Source organism: Panthera uncia (genome assembly GCF_023721935.1).
Source record: "Panthera uncia isolate 11264 chromosome A3 unlocalized genomic scaffold, Puncia_PCG_1.0 HiC_scaffold_12, whole genome shotgun sequence".
NCBI lineage: Eukaryota > Metazoa > Chordata > Mammalia > Carnivora > Felidae > Panthera > Panthera uncia.
Genome location: NW_026057579.1, coordinates 15,474,207 through 15,488,670, shown reverse-complemented (window position 1 = coordinate 15,488,670; position 14,464 = coordinate 15,474,207). Strand labels below are relative to the sequence as shown.

Below are 14,464 nucleotides of genomic sequence, written 5' to 3'. Positions count from 1 at the left end.
TTTCTCTGACTCCTGGAGTCCTTCTCAGCCACAGTGGCCTTCGGAGCATGGTGGGGACACGGCAGGGGCCGGCTGGAGAGGGATGCATATGAAGAAGGGGGAAAGCAGGAAGAAGGGGGCTCTAAAAGTCCTTCACCATCAGTGGGGTCTCAGGAGGCAGAGGCCACAGCCAGCCCGGAAGGTGACCTCTACCTGCAGTCCCATGAAAAGAAGCCACACACCCACAGGAAAAGCACTTTGGAATTTCCAAATACCTTCATTCTATGCCTACGTTTACGAATAGCATCTCTAGACATTCCTAACTTCAGGTGTCACTTGTGATGGTCACAGATCGGTGCCTCCAGTCCTGACTCACCCCCTTCCTTCCAGACTCAGATCCGGTATGCCACTGGCCACCTCCGTGGATGACCTGTGGGCTTTCAGTGATGGCTTCATCATCTTGTCCCCAAACATGCTCCTTTCCCTCGGTTGCCTATTTCTGCTAACAGAACCATCGCGTATCCCTCTGTCTCCCTAGCACAAAGCAGAAAGCTTCGCCTCTGCCCATCACCCGTCGAATCTAACTCTGAAACTGCTCGTCTGAGTGTGTCCTGCCTCCATTTTTCCCCCCTCACACCTGGCGTACCGCAGTGGACTCCTACCTTATCCCACTCTCTTCCCTTCGGCGGCCGCCAAAATTGTCATTACGATGTGAAAATCTCACTGTGCGCTCAACAGCTAAAAACCTGAACTGCCTGCAAGATAAGGTTCCAACTCCTTAGCCTGGCATTCGAGACCATCAAAACCAGGCCTGTATCTCCCTTTCCGGCTTCCTCGCTTGCTGTATCCCTCAGGCTCCCGTGTCTATAGGCATCAAAGTCATCCAGGAAACATTCTCAAAATATGCAAGACAGAGGCACCAGCTCCTGGGGGCTGTCAAGGTGCTGCATATATTTTTAAAGCCTTCCCTGCTCTGGGTGAACACCCTGTACCTGGCTTGCAGGAGGGGAAGCTGGGGGCAGTGTAAAGGAGATGTGAACATGGAGACTCCACAGCCAAATGGAAACCAAGCAGCCTGGGAGAGCCAGCAGGTCGGGGAAATCAGGCGGGACCACATCTCCAATCCTCCACACCTACCACCTGCCGGCACAGGCAGGAACCTCTGCTTCTCCTTGTCGCCATTTCATTTCCTAGTTCAATCTCTCTCCCAGATGAGGCTGTCTCCTTATTTTAAGCTCGGACTCACCAGGTGCCTGCTTTTATGTTCACAGACTTCATTTGGCCCTCAGCTTCCACGTGTGACTCATCCTGACAGTGACAAGGTACCTCGGAAGGCAAGGGGCCCATGTGGAAAGAAATGCTCATTTTCAATGCATTGCTTCTACCTCTGGGCCGCGCACAGATGCTCCTTTCACAGTCGACACAGCACCTGCCCAGCTGCCACTGCTCTCCAGGCACCACTCAGGCTCTGTCACTGTGCGTCTCTGAGTGTGCACACGCACCACGTGCCCACGCACGGCCATCCACACCAATACCTCCCCATGGACACAACCTCAAAGACATCCTTGTGACTTGAATTCTGACATGGTTGCGGAAGTTCGGAGACTGAACTTCTTCTGTGAGTCTGACAAAGTCCTCATTTTGCCTTGGCTTGTTGAGCGTTTGGGTCTTTACAGCTTCACTAAGTCCTTATGTCAATGCTTGTGCAGCAGAGAATTACTCTTGCCCAGAGATATGTTTGGCCCTTGCCCAGCTTCGGGGCAGTAACTCCTAAGCCCTCAGAATGCCCTGCCTAGAAGAGTGTCTCTGTTTACCTGGGAGATTTGAGATATACCAGACAGTCTATGCTAATAGTGTGACTTATTATGATGAGGGCCTTGAGTCATGTGGTACCAACTCAACCTGACCTTCGGAGGGGCATGGAGACCATGGGGGGGGGGGTGGTCAGCCACATCTAGGTGACTGACCCCCAACAAAAAGCCCAGACACCAAGGCTTGGGTGGGCTTCCTGTTCTGAAATGCTCTGTACACGTTGTTATACATCCTGCTGGGAGAAGTGAGTGCCGTGTGTATAATCCCACTGAAAGAGGTCAACTAGAAGCTTGTGCCTGGAACTCTCTATGCACCTGTTCCCACTGCTGAGTTTAACCTGTCTCCATTTGCTACACGAAACAGTAATCATGAATATAATAGCTTTGCTAAGTTCCAAGTCCTTCTAGTGAATTACTGAATCTGCGGGTGGTCTGGGGACCCCCACACCGCAATCCTGGTGTTTCAAATCTCTCCTCAATATTTGGAAATTGAAATGCAAAATAAAATGCTGGTTGCTTGCCTGGGAAAATGCTGGTTGCTTGCCTGGGCCACAGCCTTCCCCAGAAGCCACCCAGGGGCTCCGCCTCCAGGGTGCGTCGGCTCTGGTGCACCGTCCCTGTACGTTCCAAGGGCTTCTGCCCTTCTATTACTCCTATCACAGTTCATATGTGGTGTCTGCTTAGAGTCATGGAGACCAGGTGGGTAATGAGGGATGTTTGGGGCTCAGTGCTGTGTGAAGCCATGTCCTTAAAAAGAGGCTGCACGAGACTTTAAACGTGACCCTTAAAGCCAGGATGCAAATCTGAGTGACCCTGGGGGTCAGTATCTGCTCCACTTGCGCAGCACTCAGCCCCAGCCCACGGCCTGCTGGGCAGCAGGTGTTCATCAGCGTTGGCTCAAGAGGCTGGCTGTTAACTCGCTCTGAGGGTACTATGTCGATGGCTGGTAGCAAAGCGGATGGGTCAGTTACAGTTGAGAAAAATGGCCTCTCCTCCTACAGGCTCAGGGACGGAAGGACTTCCAGTAAAGATACCCAAAGCCACCACAGGTGCTGGCCCGTGAGCTCCAGTTGGCTGGTCTTCAAGGCTAGGCCCACAGGTCGGCTCAAGCAGGCAGCTGGAGGAGTCACTGGCAGGCCCATGGCCTGGACCCTGTCTCCCCCCCACCCCCCCCACAAGTCCATTGGCAGCAATGACAGAGGCTGAATGCACCAGCCAATGGCCATCGATCACCTGTGTGGTACACCTCTCCTTCCTCCACCCATTCACGTAACTAAAACTACACTGTGATGAATGCGCACTCAGAAAGCTAGAGAGATCAGTCACTCACTTGGTGAACCAGCTTTACTGAGCACCTCTTATGGTTTAGGAATTGTGGCGGGTGCAAAGATGGATACGGCCTCACAGTCTAGGGAAGGCAGAGGACAGGCACTGGAGGGTGACGATGGAGCCTCTAAGGTAGGCTGGAGGGGCGGGGTGGGGGAGAAGGAAGGGGTCCTCGAGGAGGGGACAGAAGACCTGGGTTCTCGTTCTGACGCTGCTATCTAGAATTCACGTCACCTTAAGCAAAACAGCACACGCTGAGGAACTGTTTCTTCATCTATAAAGTGAAGACAAATTATTATTTGCCAAACCATCTTGCCTTCCTAACAGGGCTTTTGGGTGGAAGAAGAGAGGGAGGCGTGTGAGAGGCTTTGAAGCATATGTAAGCCATTATTTACATAAATTTACCAAATGCTAAAGGGATTGAAATTTCTTAAAATCTTTTTTCCTACTGAAGAGATATGTAGATAAGGAGCGGGGAGAAAGAGGCTTCTGTTAAAAGAATTAAAACCAACCTGGTGCTTGTTTCAAGTATCATCGTGTAGCTGAAGGGAGGAGATGGGACGCGAGAGAGTTCCTTGTGGAAAAGACCAGCTGAGGACGGTTTCTGACAGCCCAAACTTGGCCTCTCTCTTATCTCTTTCTATTTTTGAAAATCCCCAACTCCAATTACAGCTTAAAATTTCCACTTCTACTCACAAGATCAAATCACGTTTTACTCTGAGACGAGACACAATACAAAGACGTGTGGAAACACAGGCTGACACACGCCCACATCCCTGTCCTGGAAGGGATGTCTCAGTGGAATGTTCTAGCAACAAGAGCCAGGGTCTGGAGAAAACCTCTGCAGCCCACAGAGGCTGCTGTGGTGCTCTGCAAGGGGCAGAGCCAGACCACGGCCCCAGGGTTTGTCCGCCCAGTCCCCTGCTACCAAAGCTTTAGATCAGACAGCGGCGGGGATCCGGAGCTCAGCCCGGGAGGATGAGCTCTATTCGGGGCCAAGTGACTGCCACAGGAGGAGCACTGGGTGGCAAGGAGCATTCACACGCAGGAGGAGGAAACGATGAAGGCTTCTCTGCCCTGCAGGTGAGGCTGACCAGGGATGCAAAAATGAGAATATTTTTCAGAGAGGGCTTCTGTGATGGCCTCACAGGCACTGGGGTGGAAAGGGTTCATTAAGGTTGTCTGAGAAAAGCAAGGCCCCCTAACATATCCTGCAGGGCCACATCAGCCTGAGGGGGGGTCCTATAGATCAAACACTGAATCGCCACATGATCCCACAATTCCACTCATTGGTATCACCCCAAAGAAGTAGAAGCAGGCACTCAAACTTGCATACTAATGTTCACAGGAGCACTATTCACAATAGTAAAAAGATGGAAACAACACAAATGTCCATTAGCAGAGGAACGAATAAACAAAATGTGGTACGCAGGCAGTAATTTCTCTGACACTGGACATAGCAACTTTCTTCTTGATATGTCTCCCGAGGCAAGGAAAACAAAAGCAAAAATAAACTATTGGAACTACATCAAAATAAAAAGCTTCTGCACAGCAAAAGAAACAATCAACAGAACTCAAAGACAAGCTACTGAATGGGAGAAGATATTTGCAAATGACCTCCCTGATAAAGTGTTAGTATTCAAAATACATAAAGAACTTTAAAACTCAACACCAAAAAACAAAAAAAAAGAAAGAAATAAACAAACAAAAAAACCCAATCAACTAAAAAACGGGCAGAGGACCTGAATAGACAGACATTCTTCCAAAGAAGACATACAGATGGCCCACAGACACATACAAAAATGTTCAACATCACTCATCACCAGGGAAATGCAAGTAAAAACCACAATGAGGTATCACCTCACACCTGTCAGAATGACTAAAATTAAAAATACAAAAAACAATTGTTGGTGAGGATGTGGAGAAACAAACGGGAGCCCTCATGCACTATTGGTGGGAATGCAAACTGGTACAGCCACTCTGGAAAAGAGAATGGAGGTTCCTCAAAAAGTTAAAAATAGAACTGCCCTACGATCCAGTAATCACACTACTAGGTATTCAAAATACAAAATACAAAAACACCAATTCAAAGGGATACATGCACCCCAATGCTTACTGCAGCATTATTTACAATAGCCCAACTATGGAAACAGCCTGAATGTCCACTGATTGATGAATGGATAAAGAAGATATGCTGTATACATACAATGGAATATTACTCAGTCATAAAAAGAACGAAATTTTGCCATTGGCAACAACGTGGATGGATCTAGAGTATATTATATGTTAAGCGAAATAAGCCAGTTAGAGAAAGACAAATACCATGTGATTTCACTCAAATGTGGAATTTAAGACACAAAACAAAGGAGCAAAGGGAAAAAAGAGAGACAAACCAGGAAACAGAGTCTTAACTACAGGGAACACACTACACTGATGGCTACCAGATGGGAGGTGGGTGGGGGGGATGGGGGAAATAGAAGAAGGAATTAAGAGTACACTTATCATGATGAGCCTTGAGTAATGTACAGAATTGCTGAATCACTATATTGTACACCTGAAATTAATATATAACACTCTATGTTAACTATAATTGAATTAAAATGAAAAACTTAATTAAAAAATGTGGTACACTGTGATACTGTGATATAAGAAGAAATATATACCTGGCTTTTGATCTTGGTTCACTGCACAAGAGCTTCTTTTTTTTTCTAATTTTTTTGATGTTTATTTATGTTTTAGAGAGAGAGAGAGAGAGAGAGAGAGAGAGAGAGAGAGAGAGAGTGGGGGAGGGGCAGAGAGAGAAGGAGACACAGAATCCCAAGCAGGCTCCAGGCTCTGGGCTGGGAACACAGAGCCCTACATGGCTCGAACTCATGGACCATGAGATCATGACCTGACTGACTGAGCCACCCAGGCACTCCTATTTCACTAAGAGATTCTAAAACCCTTGGGATTTCCTGAGAGATGGGGGGACAGGGACATCTTTGTTATTCATAGTAATCCCCTTTCATGGAAACTGAGTTTATGCTAATGAGATGACTGGTCAGCTGAGGAACCAACCACTTGATTAGAGGGTTGGTACTTTCAGCATCATCCCCGCCCCCCTCACCTCTGTGACCGGTAGGATCTGGAAGGGCCTCCAGGGCCAGGCAAAGCCCTGAAATTAAAGGGTCTGTTCATAACCTACTATTTCTCAATCCAGACCTCTTCAGTGGGATTTTGCCAGAAAAAAGGGGGAGAGAGCATTTTCTTAAACAGCGCTAAGTTCTGAGCTCTCCCAGTCTCAGGGAAGGCGGTCACAGGATGGGTATTAACCTCTGGGCCCACGTGTAAGAACTCTGCAAGGCCACCGAGGTGCTCTCATCGGGACGAATGAAGCCGGGAAGGATTTCCCACTTTTCGGAGTGGTTCACATATCCCAATTCTTTCAGCCTCAACCCTGTCATTTTGCACAGGGAAGATGGTGTGGAGGCAACATGGAGGGCTCTGGTGCAGGTGGCGCTGGCCAGGGAATATCAGCCCAGGTCACATAATTCCCCCGACGCTGTGTCCTCGTCTGTGAAATGGGTATGTGAAAAGTAACGGACCTCGTACTGCACAGAGCGGCCATGGGAGTCAACTCAGGCAGAAAATGAAGGGCAGCAACGCTAAGCACTGATGCTGGTACCTACTGGTGACTTCTGGAGATCAGGATGGGGGTGGGCGGACTTTGGAGAATATAAAATACCAATGGGAACATTAAAGAAAGTTGTTTTTTTTTTCATACTTTCCAAAGGAGTAACCGAGACATAGAAGAAACATACAGAATTCCAGAGTAATCTAAAGGCAGACAGAGGCAAGGAATAAAGGTTTCTCAGCATCCTGCCCACCTGCCTTGGCCTGTGGGCAAGGGTGATGCATGGCTGGAGGAAAGACAGAAGCCTCAGGAATTGGGTGACAAGGCCCAGTGAAAGTCTGCTGCCTTCTTCTCACAAAAGGCACTCATCAGGGCTCCCTTTCTGGAACCTTCTACTGTCTGGGAGAAATAGTTCTGGGCAGTTCTCTTGCCCAGGAAACTGCACGTGTCATGTATCAGCTGCCGTTGGCAGCCCCATTTGCGGGCCTGCTGTGGGTCACAGTGTGATACAAAGAACTGGTCCCGGGCCTTGCCCTGCCGTGTGACCGTGGGCAGGCCACTCTACCTCAGCTTCTCCATCTCTAACGAGGGGACAGCAATCTGTCCCACCCCCCTCCCAGAGGGCCTGGGGGGCATATGTGAAGTACTGGCCTGAGAGAGCCAAGAGGTGGGGGCTGTGGAATCCTGGTCTCAGTCAGCCTCACTTACCTCTTTGACTCTGTGCAGCAGGGGCTGGAGCCAGTCTCTGTTCACTTCACAGTGGCTGTCAAGGAAAGTCAGAGTGGTGCCCTGGGCAACACTGGCACCCCGGATCCGGGACCGGACCAGACCTGCAGTGGGGACAAATGGGCAAGTGGATGCCCCCATCCTTCCATCTTCCGGCAAGCTCGCGGGGGGAGCCACATGACACCCCCTGCACACTGAACATAGACCCAGATGCACACACACACCCCAATCCCTGACACTCATGCTCTAAGGTCCTGCCCAGCTGCACGGACCTACCTTGCCGCTCTGTGTTGCGAATGCATTTCACTTTGGGCAACTTGATGAGTTGACTGCAGTCATCAGCTGTGAAGACAGAAGGTGACGCAGGGTGAATGCCCTGGGGTGGAGGTGAACCTGAAGAGTAGGTAAGTAAGGCAGCCCTACCTACTGTCCCTGCCCCCAGCCGCAGAGCCCTGTTCTGCCCCCAGGGTGTTTGTGGGTTTTGGATGAGGCTGACTGATCGCTTCTATCAATATACAAACATGGCCCAGTCCATGCAAAGTGGCCTCAAGGGAGGCCGCTTTGGAGCAGGTCACATAGTAGTACCTGTATGCTTGCTGGCAAGCACTTCCAGATGGGAATTCTTGGGATGGCCACCTGGAGACTCTTCTCCGTTTCTATAGACCATGAAAAGCAGGAGACGAGACTCTTGCTCACTCTAGTGGGGTCTAGCAAAAGCTGCTGGGAGACCACACAATGGATGAGATGAACTGTCGCGTTTCCTGTCTGATACCGGAGACCTTATCTGTCAAGTGATCTGTCCAGTGTATCCCATCACAGAACTGGCTTACCTCTCTCTCTACCATGCAGGGGAATGTGCCAGGATGGGCAGGAGACCCCGTCTTCAGCATCACCCCAGACCTGTCCTCTGGCTTGCCTGCCTGCCCCATTGCTTCCCTGACCCACCAAGTCTCTGAACTCCATATTGAGACCCCATCGTGTTGGTTTTGCTTCACTGTTTTACCACTCTTAGCCTCTCTTTGGCTCTGGACTCTATAGAGTGACAACAGAGACTCATAGAAGCTTCCTCTGGGCCAGGTACTGTTCCAAGCACTTTGAATGTGTGAACACATTTACTTGACTTTATTTTTTAATGTTTATTTATTTTTGAGAGAGAGAAAGAGAGGGAGAGAGCGAGCAGGGGAGAGGCAGAGAGAAAAGGGAGAAACAGAATCAGAAGCAGGCTCCAGGCTCTGAGCTATCAGCACACAGCCGGATGCAGGGCTCAAATCCACAAACCATGAGATCATGACCTGAGCTAAAGTCATGTGCTTAACCAACTGAGCCACCCAGGCGCCCCGTGTTAACACATTTAAATCCTTACATAAACTGTATAATTATAATGATCTCCATTTATAGTCAAGGAAAGCAAGGCACGTGGAAGTTACTAATTTGCCTGAGGTACGTAGCCAGTGATTGAGTAAGTGATAGGTCTAGGATTTGAAGCTGGGCAGTCTGGCTCCGTCTGTGCTCTAACCACAAAGCCACTCCGCTTCTGAGTGAACCCAGCAGCATACCCTCCTCCAGCTCCAGTGCCAGGTGACCTGGCAGGACGAGTTTCTCCCCACCTCCAACTGCTTCCTCACTAGGAAGGGAGATCAGCTCACCAAGTTTAAGTACTGAGAGTCCGATCTTATTGTTCTGGACCCAGTGCACAACTCACGTATGCATTACTCCCAGGGTTCTGAGGCCGTGCGGTGGGTGTGGGTGATAGCCTTCCCACAGCAGACCCCAGGGTGGTAGTGGTTCCTAAGCCAGCTGCCAGCATGGGCACTCGGGGGGACAGATTCTACTCTCCTAGGACTTGGAGCTGTTCCCAGGGCCATTGCCTGCTTCCCCTGGTTTGTCACCAGAAAGAGGTGGCTCTGCCTGGAACTGCACCCAGGATGCTGGGATGATGGCTCTCATAGGAGGCGGCCCTACCAACCCTTGAAGTCTGAGGATGCTTCCCCAACTGTCGTGCCCATCAAACTCAATATACACATGTCTGAGGACACCTGCATGCTCTTCTGTGGGCAAGAAGATATTGGGGGGGGGGTGACCCACGTTCTTTGATAGGACAACTTGGAAACGGAGATGACCAATGGCTGGAGGGTCAGAGGGTAGCTGCTCACTGCGTCATGGCCAGGTGGTGGGATGCCCCACACGGCACCCTGCAGAGCCCACCCAGCACCCCCCACAGGAATGCAAGGAGAGGGTGCTGCAGCCTGTGCTCGGGCTAGCAGATTGTCACAGATACGAGTCACGGACCCCAAGCGATGGAAACTGCTCTGGGTCCCAGGGTCAATTCTCTGAAGTTTTCTATGTCCAGGATAGGGGACAGTGACATACATGTGTGTGCACACCTCCATGTCCACACGTGCACACACACACACACACACACCAACCCAATCAAGGATCGACTAAATATACTGTGTAGGTCCTCAAAGACCCACAGCAGACGACCCAACAAATTGTTTTTAAACATAAGGTTTATCTCCCTCCTGAGCCCCACATCAACACTTGAAGTCTTCTATACCTGCTACAAGCCTAGGCTTCCCTCTATCCCCAGACAACCACGGGCAGGGAATAGAAACCTGCGTCTCCAAAGCAAGGGAGCACTGATACTCACGGTCATTGCTGAAGTCATCCACCAGTATGATTTCCTGGATCAGATTCATAGGAGTGCGGTTCAGTACGCTGTGAGGTGGAAGGACGGGAGATAATTAGGACTTCTAGCAGTTAAAAGTATGCACTAACCCGAGCTTTAAATAGACACCACTGCATTTGAGGAATGAAAACTGGGAGCAACCAAAGGGCTTGTGCAGTCACGCCGCTCCCCTGTGCGCCCCTGGGATACAGCCCTGCTTTCCCCTAGTGAATGCCACCGCACCCACCCAGCACCCAGACAGAAACCCAGGAGTCCTCCTCAGCGATATCCCGAGACCCCACACCGAGTCAGTGATCAAGACTTGCTGGTCCCGCTAGAAAAGGTCGCTCAAACCACTTCCACCTCTTCCACTTCTGTCCTGGTTCAACCTCTCGTGCCGGATTTTTTGCAGCAGCCATGACCTGCCCGGGCTGTCCTCTGGGGGCCTCCAGAGTGAGCTTTCTGAAGCCCGGAGCTGACGTCTCATCGTGCGACTTTCCTCACCAATGCAAACAAGTTAAGTTGACAAAACCTTCACTGTCTAGACCCAAATCCTCAGCACGCTCTTCACTGTCTGGAGACAGACCCCATTTCCAGCCTCCTCTCGCCTAGGGCCCTTATCGGGTGACATCCTGCTGGTTTGTAACCGAGAGCTGGGTCTGCCACACTGCCATGGCCTGATATGCCCCTTCTCTGTCGCAAGGACCAGTTTAACGTACTTCCTCCCCTAAGAGCTTTCCAGCTACTCAGTGAGAACGGATGGCTTCAGCTTCCTGAGGCTTCTATCATGCCTAACTCTGAGGGTTGGTTTTTGCTGGCCCCTCTGGGCAGAAAGGTCAAGTCTAGCCCAGGGGATCAGGGTCCTTGTCAGTACTGTGTTGCCAGAAGCCAGCTCAGAGCCGTGGCCCTCCATTCCCTCCAGGGATGTGTACTGCACACCTACTATGTGCTCAGCATTGCATTGGGTATACGAGGAACAGAGGGAACGTCAGCTCTGCCTGCCAGATGCTCAGAGTCTAGGAGCTATTTACTACAAGCTGTGTGATCTTGGGCAAGTTACCTTACTGCTCTGTGCAGTAAGTGGCCCCATCTGTAAAATGGGGATAAGAACAGTAGTACCTTTTTCACAGGGCCACTGAGAGAATTCGAGAGAAAATGTTTCTAGAGCATTTAGCACAAAGTCTGGCTTGGGGTAGTTGTCTGGCACTATTTTTGTGCGGCAGGAACAATTCTGGGATTGACTTCATGTGCTGGTCTGTGCTGCCGATGTGCACTCACAGGGCAAGGCTGGATTTCTGGGTTCCCTCGGGGTCTCGGGCCATATTCCACTTCTGAACACCCCAAACCACGCAGTTCCTCAGACACCCTCGGGGCCACACCACCCACTGGGGGGTGCCCATGGCCTGGTGCGTGTTGGGGAGGGGGTTCAGCTGGTGCTGGGGGGGGGCACTGTGTGAGTCCCTCCTCTCAGGAGGGCCAATCTGAGCCCTGTTTTTGGTGAGCCGCCCTGTCTAAGCAGGATGCAGAGACTCTCCAGGAGAAGAACTTTGCCTGGAGCTACTTTTATTTATATAGCCTTAATTCTCACCATGGCAACTGGTAGAAGGTGAGAGAGCAACCCCGACTCCAAGCCCTGAGCTGGCTGTTGGGAGGTGGGGACACAGAGGGGCAGGAGGTGGTGGGAGGAGACCCTTACCACACAGGATCAATTGACAGTCCCAAAGAAAACACACGCCAACCCAACGACCAGTCTCCTGTTCAGACAGGGAAGGGGGGAGGGAGGCAGAAAGAGGGGGAAAACCTGCTTGAAGAATACCCTCTAATGAGGTTTGATTAAGGCTGCAGCTTCTTCACGTGATTCCCCCCAAATCCCTGCCGGCTCTTTGAAATTCAAGAGTTCTCTTCTGTGAACATCAAAAGGTAAATCGCATGCAGCTCTGGGCTGGTTGAACTGCGAGATGATTAGCGAATAAAAAATGTCCAGGGTTTAAAAAAGAAAAAAAAAAAAAAACAGAAATCGTCAGCAGTAAGTGCTAATTAGACCATTTCCTGGTAACACCTGGCTTGTTTTTTGCTCCCCTAATCAGAGCAATTGGAGTGATAGCGGGGGCTCCGTGAACGTGGCCCTGGATTGGGAGAGCCTGAGGTGGCAGGTGCTCTGGGCTCCTGGGGTGGCTGGTGGAGAAAGGTCAAGTCTAGCCCAGGGGCTTGGCCTGGCCCAGCTGGTTCCCCAGGGGCCCCCTTTCTGAACCACCGCTGCCATTCCCACCATCCAGACCCTGCTTGCTCCATCCCTGGAGAGCTGTGCTCTCCCCAGTCCGTCTGCCAGGAGGCCTCACCAGTCCCTCTGCCACCAAGCCAACTGTCCCTTTCCTCCAGCTTAGGAAAAGCCCGTCCCCCACTACGGCGTTCCATGCCCTTTCCACACAGCCTCTGAATGGGAGTGAGTGCTCACCTCACTGGCAGGCCCAGATCACACCCTGCCTGGGAATTATTCTAGAACTGAGTCTCCTACGCACGGCTCACTTCTCTGCCAGAGGGCAGCTAGGCAGAGAGCAACTACCTACACCTTCCACAATCTGCCTGCCAAGCCCTGACGGCGGGGGCCCCCACGAAGCACCCTGGGAGGCGGCGGGCACGGCGGTGTGAACGGCGTGGGAGGCCGGGCGGCCCCCAGCATCTCCTAGCTGTGCCATCCTGAACAAGACGCCAGGCCGCTCCCAGCCTTCGTTTTCATCTGTAATTACATTTTCCTTGTAAAGGCAGGCGATATTAATACTTGACCTACTTCACAGGCTCTTGTGCCTTATGAAATGAGGAAATGTATTTGAAATTGCTTTGTGAACTCTACGGTGCTGTATGCAGGCAGGGTTTCTCCAACGTTCCCTAAATGCCAGTGGGATGAAGACCTGAGGTGGGCTGACCGTTGAGTCTGGACCTTCTGGAGTCAGGCTGACTTGGGTTCAAGTACCAGAGCTACATATCCACCATTTGCTGGCTTGAGAGCTTCAGTAGGTACTGAGTCTCCAGCACCACAACTTCCTCGGCTGCCTGAAAGGTGCTCAGCATGGAGCGTGGCCCAGGGGCTGCTTTCAGAATCCAGGTTATTGATAATAATGATGATCCTGGTTCTCAAAGTGTGACCCCAGGGCAAGCAGCATCTGTGCTGCCTGGGCACTTAGAAAGGCGAACGCTCGGGCCCCACGCCAGACGCACTGGGTTAGAATACCTGGGGATGGGACCCTCTCAGGGAATTCTGATGCCTGCTCAAGTTTGAGAGCCCCTGAGTAACAACACTGCTGCGTCCCCGGGCGGGAGAGCATCAGGACCCCTGCCACTGTCCATTGTACAGGACCCCTCTGTGCCAGGCCCTGCCTGAACCCACTCACTCTTCTCCACCATCGTGTGAGGCAGTTATTACTGGTAGTTCTTGTTTTGCAGGAATGGAAACTGAGGCAGAGAGGTACAGGAGCTTGCCCAGGGCCACACAGTTGGTATGAGCAGAGCGGGCAAATCTGGCCCCGTGTCTCTTTTCTTATCCACCTTAACCTAAGAAGTTGTTCCCTCTAAATCCAGAGTTTTACCAAAAAAGAAAAAAAAAAGCAACAGTAAGGAGATTCAGGGTATAATCATGCATGCTCCAGAGCCCCCACGGGCAGTGTCGGGTTGAAGGACACTCCAAAAAGAAGGGGACAGCTCTGGGTCTCACATATACACAGGGACCCACTGCAATACCAGATAAAGATAAGCCATTCCTTGGGGCTTGCTTCTGTCTCCTTAAGAAAAGAAGTCCCCTCACTGATCTGGGTTGTGACTCTCCCTGCCCCCATCACCCACCCCCATCATGCCACTGCCTAGCTCTGAGTACCTTCATGTACACCCTCCCAGCCCCCAGCCCTCACCCAGCTAACTCAGGAACTCAGGGGGCCAGAGAGCAAGGGCAGGGATGGGCAGAGGGGCGAAGGTTTAGTCAAGTGCTGGGGGGAGGGAGGGGGAGGAGAGGGTACATTCAGTCCTCCCCTTGAGCGTCTTTCCCTTGTGAGAGCCTGGCAGCAGAACCATCAGAATTCTAGAACATTAAAGATGAAAGATACTTTAGAGAAGATCCTTTCACTGATGACAAAGCGAGATAGGAAGAGCTCCTCATTCAGTCCTGTCTCAGTGGCTGGTGATTTATTTGTGCATGAAGATAGGGAATGGAAGGAAGAGAATCCCAAGGCAAATAATACCTGGCCATGGAAACTTCTAGAAGTAATCTTCCTTGCTTCCCCCCCTCCCCTAAAATTCACTTCCACCGTGCTTATGATATAAAAGCCTGTCTGTTCACACAGTTCTACC

At 51.0% G+C, this 14,464-nt stretch overlaps 1 protein-coding gene across 2 annotated transcripts in view; it reads right to left on the bottom strand.

Moving 5' to 3' along the window:
* The window catches only part of GALNT14 (polypeptide N-acetylgalactosaminyltransferase 14), a 205,173-nt gene that overhangs the window by 31,880 nt on the left and 158,829 nt on the right, over window positions 1–14,464 (bottom strand). For both annotated transcript variants that reach the window (XM_049652350.1, XM_049652348.1), the window contains exons 4-6: window positions 10,109–10,176; window positions 7,735–7,800; window positions 7,441–7,562 (exon numbers count right to left, since the gene is read on the bottom strand). In XM_049652350.1, the coding sequence (XP_049508307.1) occupies window positions 7,441–7,562; window positions 7,735–7,800; window positions 10,109–10,176 (256 nt within the window). The remainder of the gene's footprint in view (window positions 1–7,440; window positions 7,563–7,734; window positions 7,801–10,108; window positions 10,177–14,464) is intronic.